At 43.2% G+C, this 12710-nt stretch overlaps 1 protein-coding gene across 1 annotated transcript in view; it reads left to right on the forward strand.

The window, feature by feature from the left end:
- The window catches only part of MEI1 (meiotic double-stranded break formation protein 1), a 63532-nt gene that overhangs the window by 14153 nt on the left and 36669 nt on the right, over positions 1-12710 (forward strand). Inside the window, exons 8-12 of the mRNA XM_055396274.2 lie at positions 835-949; positions 1767-1883; positions 3170-3269; positions 3398-3532; positions 8729-8843. Of these exons, the coding sequence (XP_055252249.2) occupies positions 835-949; positions 1767-1883; positions 3170-3269; positions 3398-3532; positions 8729-8843 (582 nt within the window). The remainder of the gene's footprint in view (positions 1-834; positions 950-1766; positions 1884-3169; positions 3270-3397; positions 3533-8728; positions 8844-12710) is intronic.

Below are 12710 nucleotides of genomic sequence, written 5' to 3' on the forward strand. Positions count from 1 at the left end.
CCATGATCTATTACAACAAAAGATTCCAAGCAAAATCAGCAAAGGGAAAGGTGTATGGGATGAGGTCTAGGGAAAAACCAGGCACAAGCTTCCAAGAGTCCTCTCCTAGTGGGGTCACACCAGATGCACTTTCTTCTTCCAGCAATGAACTGACAGCATGTATGAAATGTTTAGCAGGAAAGCTCTTTAGAGTCTCAGCGCCCAAGGTTATAATTGGGATCTGATTATGTATGTACCCTCTGCCTAGCACATACCAAAATCCCAGAGTCCCAGAAAGAAAGCAGGTGTGCAGCATAAACTGCATTGCTTAAACAAACAGTTTAGTCACAGTGAGCCACTCTTATCAGTTCTGGGAGAATTGGGAACCCTCCTGAAATTCAGCTTCCCAGACTCAGTGAATGGCCAGCCTTGCAGGCTGGCCTTTCTAAGGGTACACTCTCAGGTCTGCAGTGTTAACTCTTTTCTGCACACTCTGTAAAGCGAGGCTCATAGTAGAGCCTTGCCTTGTCACGTCCCAGGCTTGTTGCAAACATCAAAACTGGACGAGGGCTGTGAAAATACTTTTGTCAATGAAAGCCGGAGCATTCTTGGGGACGGGTTTAGTGTTCTTGGAATGCCACTGTGTTCTTTTGTTCTATTTCATGCCTGCTGCTGTTCATAGAGACTCTTTTCCATAATCCATAGCTGCTCTCCTTGAGTATCATGGTTACACCTGTGCCAGTAGCGTGGGAGGGATTCAGAGACAATCAGGCTCTTGCCCTGAGGCACCCAGGTGCCTCCCTCTGGTCCTGTCTGTGTTGTGACTGTGGCATATTTTGCTGCCTGTTTCTCCAGCTTCTTCTCTCCAGAGATGAGACTCTGCAGGTGGCCAGTGCCCAATGTATAACTGCAGTATTAGTCCACTCACCAGCGAAGCATGCCCTGGCCTTCATCCATGCTGACATCCCAGGTGGGAGTTCCCTTCTAACTTTCTCCTCTGCAAACCCCAGAATTCTGACTGGAGACCCTCATGTAGCAGTGGCAGCAGCAGTTCTGTTGGGATTCTTTCTTATGTGTACTGAAGGGACTGGCTGGGGGCATGTTCATTATATATGACAGAGTCTAGGAAATAGACCTCAGGAAATCTGAATCCTCTTTCTACAGATTTCTAATTGACCTTGAGCAATTTGTTACTGATTTTTAGACCAGTCTAGAAATAAACCATCTAGGAATAAACATCTAGGGCAGGGTGGTAGAAAGACCTGTAGAAAAAAAGGAACTAATGTGTCTTGAAAGTTTGTTATGAGCCAGGAAATATGCCCTGAGGTGCATTGTAAATATTGCCACATTTAGGTCCTTGTCTTTGCTATTTTATGAATAAGGAAATTAAACTAGAGAATGGAAATAGCTGGTTTAAATCGACAAGGCTTGGCATTGGCAGAGAAGGGATACAAAATCAAGGCTCTCTGGCTCTACAACCTCTTTTCTCTGCATCATGTTGCTGCCCATCCTGAGAATTAGGGGACCTAGGTTCTAGTCCCACTTCTACCACCAGCTGTCTCTCTCTGGACCTCAGTTTCCCCATCTGTAAAAAGAAGAAGTTAGACAATAAGCCAGAGGGCATTTTCCAGGTTTATCTGTGATTTAATTATCATGTCTTATGGCAAGGATGTATGAACAGATGAAGTGACAGGTATGAGATGCTTAATAAATCTCAACCCTTGTATTAGTTGAGGGAGCAATATCACACAGTTTTCATATTGCTTCCTCCCTCTCTCCCTGGCCAGAGTTCCTCTTTGAGCATCTTTCCTCTTCCAGTGAAGTGCTCGTCTGGTCCTGCTACAACTGTTTGATACTCCTAGCAGAAGAGCCACTCTTCTTTTCCAAGTGCCACACGGTGTACGGTTGGTACTGTGGGTCCTGTACTAGCTCTGGCTTGGGTGGACAGCGCCTTGAAGTTAGGTGGCAGCAGCAGTGATGGGCGGGCTGGCCTATACTTTGGAGGAAGGTGCTAGTCTGGTCATTTCCATCAGCCCCAACTCATCACCAGATTCCACAGGCAAGCAGTGATATCCAAACAGTTCTGCTGCTGCTGCTGCTAAGTCACTTCAGTTGTGTCCGACTCTATGTGACCCCATAGACGGAAGCCCACCAGGCTCCCCCGTCCCTGGGATTCTCCAGGCAAGAACACTGGAGTGGGTTGCCATTTCCTTCTCCAATGTGTGAAAGTGAAAAGTGAAAGTGAAGTCACTCAGTCGTGTCCAACCCTTAGCGACCCCACGGACTGCAGCCTACCAGGCTCCTCCATCCATGGGATTTTCTAGGCAAGAGTACTGGAGTGGCTTGCCATTGCCTTCTCCGCCAAACAGTTCTGCTCTCCATTAATTGGCGGGAGTGTATGTTTAGTGAGAAAAGGACACTCCTATCAACCAAGAGATGAATTCCTGTTGTATCTCAAGAGCAACCTTACTCAGCATTGGAGCAGTCTTTTCCTATGCCCCAGAAATCTCCCCATCTAATTAGTCCCCAAGTTTTGCTGATTTATCCTTTCAAAGTTTTTTGAAACTATCCCTTCTTCTTTCCTGGTGATACCTTCCTTGTCTGGGACTTTTTATATCACATCTAGATTTTTAGACTGGGCACATTCAATTATTCATATTTTGTGTTCCTATGCTATGCCAGCATCAGGCTGGGAGCTAGAGATTTAGAGATACATATAACGTGGTCCCTGTCCTCTGGAAGGGGAGGGAGATATAAACAAGGTGGTTAGGGTTATGCTAAAGGGGACGGACAAGAGGTGTAGGAGGCCAGGGGAGGCCCATAGCTCTGCCTGCGTGGACCAGAGAAGGTTTCCTGGAGAGTGGAGGTCTGAGCTGATTCTTTGAGGAGAAATAGGAGTGTATGTAGTAGAGAAGGTGTAGTAGCCCAGTCAGTAGGCATTGACGAAATACCTCGAATGCCAGGGCCTGTGCTGTGGGTTGTTCTGGGTTTGGGGAGACAGAGGTGAATTAGACAAGGGCCTGCCCTCAAAGATCTCACAACCCCGCCCCATCAGCTCAACTTGTCAGGACTGCTCCTTGAGGGCTGCCCGCAACTGTGTGCTGTCCAGAGCCTCTCCCCTCTGCTGGGAAAGCAGAAAGGAAACTACTGGGCACTGATCCCTGGCCTCTGCCGTGTCATTTTGAGGTAGGGATTGAGTCGGTGGTGAGGAGCCTACAGGGAAGCCTGAGGATGAACAACACTGAGCTGCACAAGCAGGGCCTGCTGCTCTTTGCTGAGATCCTGACTCGGTGAGCTAAGTGGTAGAGCATCAAGCCTGCAGGGGCCAGACTGGAGAAGCAAAGAACTGGAGGTATTTATTCCTGGTGGGGTCAGTGATAGGAGTTCATATGCTTATTCTTCATTTACAATTTCTCAGGCAGCCAGAAGAGATCAAGCTGTTCACAAGCTCAGCCATGTGCAGAGATGCTGGCCGTGTCCTCCGAGAGGCAGTGAGCAGTCCTGTGCTGGAGGTGGCCGCTGAGGCACTGAAGGCCATTTCTGCCTTTCTGAGGTGAGAGACCCAGACAGACTGAACTTTCCACCTCTGCGTGTACCCAAAGGCCTGTCAAGGCCAGAGCAGCTTCCAGGGGATACTTGTCCTTTAGGTCAGGGAAATTTCATTGAATTATTTCTTTCCATTATTCTGCTTACTCTGTTCTGCCTTTATGAAACTGCCATTTGGATGTTGGGCATCCTGGATTGGTCATCTGATTTCTTTTCTTTGTCTGACAGTTTTTTATCTTTTTGTCATTATGTACTAGTTTCCAGGAGATTTTCTTGACTTTATTTTTCAACCCTACTATTATTTTACTTCTACTTTCATATTTTAATTTGGAAGAGTTCCTTCCAATTCTTTGCATGTTTTTTAAAATAGGATTTTATTTTATAAATAGTATTTATTTTGTGGATATAACTTTATAAAACTCAGTCTTTTTTTTCAGTCTGGACTTTGTCCCCACTTCCTTTCTACTAATTTTTCCTTCTGCCTAAAATGCTATTCCCCTTAAATCTTTGTATGACTGGCCTCTTTCCATCATTGAGGTCTCATTCAGAGTGTCCTTTCCTAACTGACCTACTTGGCTATTTCTGCACCTACTTGACAGTTCTTGTTTATTCATTTGTTCTGTGTCTTCTTCACAATATAACATAATCTCCAAGAATTAAGAGATCATGTCATTTTTTTTTTAAACTGCTATATGCCTCACTCCTAATAGATAGTCAGTATATGAATGATGTTAAAATGGATGGTGAGACTAAATGATCCTAGGGTCAAAATGGGAACTCATTCCTTAGTAAGATGCTTGATCTTGAAAAAACTAATGGAGGAAACCCATATTTATTTATATAGAAAATTTTACTTTGTTTCTACATTCTCCCTTTTAAAAATCTAACAAAGTAATATATTTAAGCAATAAAAAATAAAACATGCACAAGGTTTAAAATGAAAAGAAAGAGTCCTCTGTCACTACTTTCTAAAGGAAACTAATTTTAAATCATTTTGGTTTTAGTTCTGGTGACTTATTTCCCTAACTCTAAACCGTGTGAGTGCAATGCTATTTCTTTGTCCATTTAAAATAAATAAATAAATAATGGTGGTGGGAGGGAGGGTTGGGAAGCTGGCTGGAGGTGGAGGTGGTGAAGTTTATAAATCTAATTAAAAATGAAGTTGCATTTCCATTTTCCAAAACCACCCATCCACCAGCGTACTGTGTCACTAGACATTATGTACGATTTTACTTTGTGACAGAAACCATTACATTTAAAAATTCTTTACAGCAAGGTTAGTTAGACACACGATGGATGCAGCTTTAATCCTGCCATATATTATTACAGTTAAAATGTAAATGATGAAAAATATTTTGTGCTTATCAGCATTTATGTGGAAATGTGTTTTACAGTGATATATGGTGTTAAATTTCTATTATTGTGATGAAAAAGGAAGCAATACAAAAAGACGAAGTGTTTATTAAAACATGAAAAAAAAAAAGAAATAAATGGTTTTGCAGCACTGAAGAGATTATAGAAAGTAAATAAACTAGATCAGACCTGTTAAAAAAAAAAATAAACCGTGTGAGTGCAATGCTGTTTCTTTGTCCATTTAGAACATTTCATTGACTTGCCAGTAGGAAAGACCAAGACTTAGCTATTTTGTCTTCTCTACGTTTCCTTGACATTTTTGCTAGTTAATATTTTGTTTTCAAACTTTTAAATTATATACTTAAAACTTGTATTTCTTGTTCCCTCAACTTGAAGTAGTATCTCTTGACACCCTACTTGGTTAGCTGAGTATATTAGCACCCCAGCTCTTCCTTACCTTTCTCCTCCTTAACTTCTGCTACTCAATATCAGCTGTACCTTTAATTTTGTATTGTACTTTTAATTTATATTGTAAAGGTTGTTAACATTTATAGTCTCATCTTAACCATATTTAAGTCTTTTTCCCTTGCATAAAATTGCTTCTAAAAATTGAAAGAAAGAATAGCATTTACATTATAATGGCTTCAGTTTGTCTCTTTTCCCCTTTTGTCCTTTGTTGGATTTGATTTCTAAATCTGGGGCATGAATCCTAACAAGAGTGAGGTGAGTAAACCAACAGGGTAACAAAGGCCTAGAGTAAGAGCAAGAGTCAATCAGAAGTTCCCAGGCAGAGCTGCAATTCTCCCAGGAGGTCAGTGTTGTGGGGGACTGATAGCACCTTTCAGGCAGGAGGCAGGGTTTGAACTGTGCTACAAGGGCTTCTCTGGTGGCTCAGATGGTAAAGAATCTGCTTGCAGTGCAGGAGAACCAGTTTTGATCCCTGGGTCGGGAAAATCCTCTGGAGAAGGGAATGGCTACCCACTCCAGTATTCTTGCCTGGAGAATCCCATGGACAAAGGAGCCTGGTGGGCTACAGTCCAAGGGGTTACAAAGGATTAATAACCTTATATTATTGACCTTATAAATGTTAGTTTTATTATGTATACTGACATATACATACATAAGGGATGAGAGAGAGATTTGTGGAAGGACTAGGATTGGCCAAAACATGTGGGTGGGAAAATTTAGGGATTACTGAGGGTACAGTAGTCAGTCTGGCCAGCAGGTTGTGTGAGGTTAAGTAGTACTTGAAGAAGCCAGAAAGCTGGTTGGGTCAGAATTGTGGAGACTTATTTCTGATCCAAAGGTTATTAATTATAAGGTTATTAACACTGGAAAAGAGTCTGATGCTAGGAGGGAATGGGGGTGGGAGGGGACGGGGACGACAGAGAATGAGATGGCTGGATGGCATCACCAACTCGATGGACATGAGTTTGAGTGAACTCCAGGAGTTGGTGATGGACAGGGAGGCCTGGCGTGCTGTGATTCATGGGGTCGCAAAGAGTCGGACACGACTGAGCGACTGAACTGAACTGAACTGAATCCTTAGATGCTTTTATTTTTGACTTTAATTTTCCTGAATGTTTACTGAGGTGGTCCCTCTGAGGTGGAGTGATTCAGAAAGTCTCTGGGAAGCCCAACCAGAAGAAGGAATGAGGAGTGAGAACTATTGAAAGAATTTAAAGATGGCAGAGCCAGAGCTTGTCTATCAATGTAGGATAGAAAGTTAGAGCTTCCGTTCAATACTGTTCACTAATTGTAATAGATGTGCCACAGTAATGCAGTGTGTTAATAGTAGGGGAAACTGCAGTAGGGCTGGGGGAATATGGGAACACTGCACTATCTACTGTATTTGTTTCTGTAAATCTAAAACTGTTATTAAAAAATAAAGTCTAAAAAAGGAAAAATGAAAGAGCTTCCAGAAGGGAAAGGGGAAATCAAGCCTTCCCTATATACAGTTAACTGAGCAGTTAGAAGGCCCAACAGATTGCCTTCAGAGTTCAAAAACAGCCCAGAGATGAGGGTTAACATAGGTTTCTCCTTAGTTACTGCATTGGGTTGAGTTAGCATCCCTCTAAAATTCATGCCCTTGTTTGGAAATAGGGCCTTTGTAGATATAATTGAGTTAAGATGAGGCCATACCGTGTGGGCTCCTGAATCCAGTGGCTGATGCCCTTAGAAGGAGAAGGGAGTTTGAACACAGACACACACAGAGGGCTGTGTGAAGACCGAGGCAGAAACTGGAATCATGTATCTACAAGCCAGGGAATGATAAGGATTGCCAGCAACCACCAGAAGCTAAGAAGCAAGGCAGGATTCTTCCCTGCAGCCTTTGGGAGGGGCTGACACCTTGACTGCAGACTTCCAGCCCCCAGAATATGAGAATAAATTTCTGTTGTTTTAAACAACACAGTTTATCGTAAATTATCATAGCATTTCTAGGAAATCAATATAGCAAACTATACCCTGTCAAGTAGTCAGTCATTCATTCCTTTAACTTTTTTTTTTTTTAATTTAGCATCAATTTATAGTGCATCTAGCTCTGGTTAGGTAAAATGAAAAGGCAGAACTGGCCCCTGGCCTCTTGGAGCTCACATTTAGGCTAATCATGATTCTTACCTCCTCTGATTCTATAGAAATATGAGAATTCAAATGGACCCTAAGTATTACTTTTCACATTATTTCATATTCTGATATTGATTGATTCTCCAAGCATAGTTTCCAGTTTCTGTTTATAATCTCCAATAATGGGGAGCTCACTCCCTCCTAGATACTCCTGTCTACCTCTATAGAGACTTTTTCAGCTCTAAAAAAATTTTATTGAAGTATAGGTAATTTACAGTGTTGTGTGCCTCTATACCCTTTTGACTCTTAGAAAGTTCTTCCTTATATTCATTCCTTAAATAAGATCTGGATCCTTGATAACATTTACCTATTGATCATGATTTTCCTTATCAAGGTAACAGAAATAAAACTTGATTTCTCTTCTCTAAGAGAGCTTGGGATAGGGTGGGGAGGGAGGTGGGAGGGGGGTTCAGGATGGGGGAACACGTATACCTGTGACTGATTCATGTTGATGCATGGCAAAAACCATCATGATATTGTATAGTAATTATCCTCCAATTAAATTACTTGAAAAATTAAGAGAGCTCATCAGTTATTTGAGAACAGTGGCCATATACATCTCTTGATACACCTTCTGTTCTAGGTAGTACTTCTTTAATTGGGAGGCCCTTTTCAGTGAGAAAACCCTTTGTATCCTTAATAACAGTACCCATAGTCATGTGTGTGCGTGCATGCGTGCTAAGTCGCTTCAGTCGTGTCCGACTCTGTGCAACCCTGTGGACTGTAGCCCGCCAGGCTCCTCTGTCCATGGGATTCTCCAGACAAGAATACTGGAGTGGGTTGCCATGCCCTCTTCCAGGGGATCTTTCTGAACCAGGGATTAAGTCCACATCTCTTCCATCTCCTGCATTGGCGAGTGGGTTCTTTACCATTGACGCCACCTGGGAAGCCCAGTCATAGTCATAGCTGGCGTTTATAAGGACTTGCTGTCTAGTAAGCACTGTCCTGAGTTCTTGGCTACATTATCAATTTGGTCCTTAGCATAATTCTATGAGGACAGTACTGTTACCTTTCACTTACTAGATGAGGAAACTGAGGGCTGGAGAGGATGAGGAATGTGTGTAAAGTCACACAACAGGCAAATGCTGGGGCTGGGACTTTTGTCAGATCAGTTCCTGGACCCATGTTCGGATCCACCACATGCCCCTTCATTGCCTGAGAACCTGGGGCTATCTTGGGGTACCCTGACCTGACCGTCGGCCTACCTTTGTCTCCCTGTGTGCAGGAAGGATCATCAGAGTGCGCTACCTGTACTGTACAAGGAGCTGCAGGCCTTGGTCAAAGCCTTGCTGAGCCGGTGTGCAGATCTGTCCCAGACGCCACTGAACTGGAGGCCCCTGGTCAGTGCACAGCAGCTGCTGCTTCTGGAGATCATGCTGTTCTGTGTTTTTAGAAGATAATTAGTACATTGCATTATCTTTGTATGCCACTTTGTAGCTTTTTCTCATGCACACACACCTACAACAAGATGTTTACATAACTGCAGAGCTGTGAGGCTTAATAATTGTTATCCTCATTAGGAAACTGAAGCCACAGAGGTTTAACAGTTTTTCTCTTAGGTCCAAAGCTAGCAAGGACCTAAGTTTGGGTAGTAAATCCCAGGGCCTACTATATACTTTGTCTTTTGTATCATCCAAGCGGGTATGGTAAACCCAAAATTATTTAAATTATGGTAAACTCACAAAATTATTTAAGACTGGATTCACTAGAATCTTAGAATCTGACAAGTGTGCAGTGTCGGAGAAGGCAATGGCAAGCCACTCCAGTACTCTTGCCTAGAAAATCCCATGGATGGAGGAGCCTGGTAGGCTGCAGTCTGTGGGGTCGCTAAGGGTCAGACGCGACTGACTGACCTCACTTTCACTTTTCACTTTCACACATTGGAGAAGGAAATGGCAACCCCCTCCAGTGTTCTTGCCTGGAGAATCCCAAGGACGGGGGAGCCTGGTGGGCTTCCGTCTATGGGGTCACACAGAGTCGGACACGACTGAAGTGACTTAGCAGTAGCAGCAGCAGTGGTCCATAGTAAAGTCATGCTCAAAATTCTCCAAGCCAGTCCAGCAATACGTGAACCGTGAACTTCCAGATATTCAAGCAAAGGAGAAAAGGAAAGATATAAGCATCTGAATGCAGAGTTCCAAAGAATAGCAAGGAGAGATAAGAAAGACTTCCTCAGTGATCAATGCAAAGAAATAGAGGAAAACAACAGAATAGGAAAAACAAGAGACCTCTTCAAGAAAATTAGAGATTCCAAGGGAACATTTCATGCAAAGATGGGCTCGATAAAGGACAGAAATGGTATGGACCTAACGGAAGCAGAAGATATTAAGAAGAGGTGGCAGGAATACACAGAAGAACTGTACAAAAAAGATCTTCACAACCAAGATAGTCACGATAACGTGATCACTGACCTAGAGCCAGACATCTTGGAATGTGAAGTCAAGTGGGCCTTAGAAAGCATCACTACGAACAAAGCTAGTGGTGGTGATGGAATTCCAGTTGAGCTATTTCAAGTCTTGAAAGATGATGCTGTGAAAGTGCTGCACTCAATATGCTAGCAGATTTGGAAAACTCAGCAGTGGCCACAGGACTGGAAGAGGTCAGTTTTCATTCCAATCCCAAAGAAAGGCAATGCCAAAGAATGCTCAAACTACAGCACAATTGCACTCATCTCACACTCTAGCAAAGTCATGCTCAAAATTCTCCAAGCTAGGCTTCAGCAGTATGTAAACCGTGAACTCCCAGATGTTCAAGCAGGTTTTAAAAAAGGCAGAGGCACCAGAGATCAAATTGCCAACATCCGCTGGATCATGGAGAAAGCAAGAGAGTTTCAGAAAAACATCTATTTCTGCTTCATTGACTATGCCAAAGCCTTTGACTGTGTGGATCACAATAAACTGTGGAACATTCTTAAGGAGATGGGAATCCCAGACCACCTGACCTGCCTGTTGAGAAACCTGTATGCAGGTCAGGAAGCAACAGTTAGAACTGGACATGGAACAACAGACTGGTTCCAAATAGGAAAAGGTGTGCGTCAAGGTTGTATATTGTCTCCTTGCTTATTTAACTTATATGCAGAGTACATCATGAGGAACGCTGGGCTGGAAGAAGCACAAGCTGGAATCAAGATTGCTGGGAGAAATATCAATAACCTCAGATATGCAGATGACACTACCCTTATGGCAGAAAGTGAAGAGGAACTCAAAAGCCTCTTGATGAAAGTGAAAGAGGAGAGTGAAAAAGTTGGCTTGAAGCTCAACATTCAGAAGACAAAGATCATGGCATCTGGTCCCATCACTTCATGGGAAATAGATGGAAAAACAGTGGAAACAGTGTCAGACTTTATTTTTTTGGGCTCCAAAATTACTGCAGATGCTGATTGCAGCCATGAAATTAAAAGACGCTTTCTCCTTGGAAGGAAAGTTATGACCAACCTTGATAGTATTTTAAAAAGCAGAGACATTACTTTGCCAACCAAGGTCCGTCTAGTCAAGGCAATGGTTTTTCCCGTGGTCATGTATGGATGTGAGAGTTGGACTGTGAAGAAAGCTGATCGCCGAAGAATTGATGCTTTTGAACTGTGGTGTTGGAGAAGACTCTTGAGAGTCCCTTATACTGCAAGGAGATCCAACCAGTCCATTCTAGAGGAGATCAATCCTGGATGTTCATTGGAGGGACTGATGCTAAAGCTGAGGCTGCAATACTTTGGCCACCTCATGCGACGAGTTGACTCACTGGAAAAGACTCTGATGCTGGGAAAGGTTGGGGGCGGGAGGAGAAGGGGACGACGGAGAATGAGATGGCTGGATGGCATCACCGACTCTGTGGACATGAGTTTGAGTGTACTCCGGGAGTTGGTGATGGACAGGGAGGCCTGGCGTGCTGTTATTCATGGGGTCACAGAGACTCGGACACGACTGAGCGACTGAACTGAACTGAACTGAAGCTGGTTTTAGAAAAGGCAGAGGAACCAGAGATCAAATTGCCAACATCCGCTGGATCATGGAAAATGCAAGAGAGTTCCAGAAAAACATCTATTCCTGCTTTATTGACTATGTCAAAGCCTTTGACTGTGTGGATCACAATAAACTGTGGAAAATTCTTAAACAGATGGGATCACCAGACCACCTGACCTGCCTCTTGAGAAACCTGTATGCAGGTCAGGAAGCAACAGTTAGAACTGGACATGGAACAACAGACTGGTTCCAAATAGGAAAAGGAGTACGTCAAGGCTGTATATTGTCACCCTGCTTATTTAACTTTTATGCAGAGTACATCATGAGAAACGCTGGGCTGGAAGAAGCACAAGCTGGAATCAAGAATGCCAGGAAAATATCAATAACCTCATATAGGCAGATGACACCACCCTTATGGCAGAAAGTGAAGAGGAACTAAAAAACCTCTTGATGAAAGTGAAAGAAGAGAGTGAAAAAGTTGGCTTAAAGCTCAACATTCAGAAAACTAAGATCATGGCATCTGGTCCCATCACTTCATGGGAAATAGATGGAGAAATAGTGAAACAGTGTCAGATTTTATTTTGGGGGGCTCCAAAATCACTGTGGATGCTGATCGCAGCCATGAAATTAAAAGACCTTACTCCTTGGAAGGAAAGTTATGACCAAGCTAGATAGCATATTAAAAAGCAGAGACATTACTTTGCCAACAAAGGTCCATCTAGCCAAGGCTATGGTTTTTCCAGTAGTCACATATGGATGTGAGATTTGGACTATAAAGAAAGCTGAGCGCCGAAGAATTGATACTTTTGAACTGTGGTGTTGGAGAAGACTCTTGAGAGTCCCTTGTACTGCAAGGAGATCCAACCAGTCCTTCCTAAAGGACATGAGTCCTGGGTGTTCCTTGGAAGGACTGATGCTAAAGCTGAAACTCCAATACTTTGGCCACCTCATGTGAAGAGTTGACTCACTGGAAAAGACTCTGATGCTGGGAGGGATTGGGGGCAGGAGGAGAAGGGGACGACAGAGAATGAGTTGGCTGGATGGCATCACCAACTCGATGGACATGGGTTTGAGTGAACTCCGCGAGTTGGTGATGGACAGGGAGGCCTGGCGTGCTGTGATTCATGGGGTCTCAAAGAGTTGGACAAGACTGAGCGACTGAACGGAACTGAAGCGATTAGATTATTTGTGTTCTGTAATACCCACTGTGGTACATTACTCTCTATTTTTATAATAAGTCCAAAAATATTT

This window comes from Moschus berezovskii, chromosome 6, assembly GCF_049115385.1.
Source record: "Moschus berezovskii isolate FMDL1 chromosome 6, NW_MosBer_1.0, whole genome shotgun sequence".
NCBI classification, from domain to species: domain Eukaryota; kingdom Metazoa; phylum Chordata; class Mammalia; order Artiodactyla; family Moschidae; genus Moschus; species Moschus berezovskii.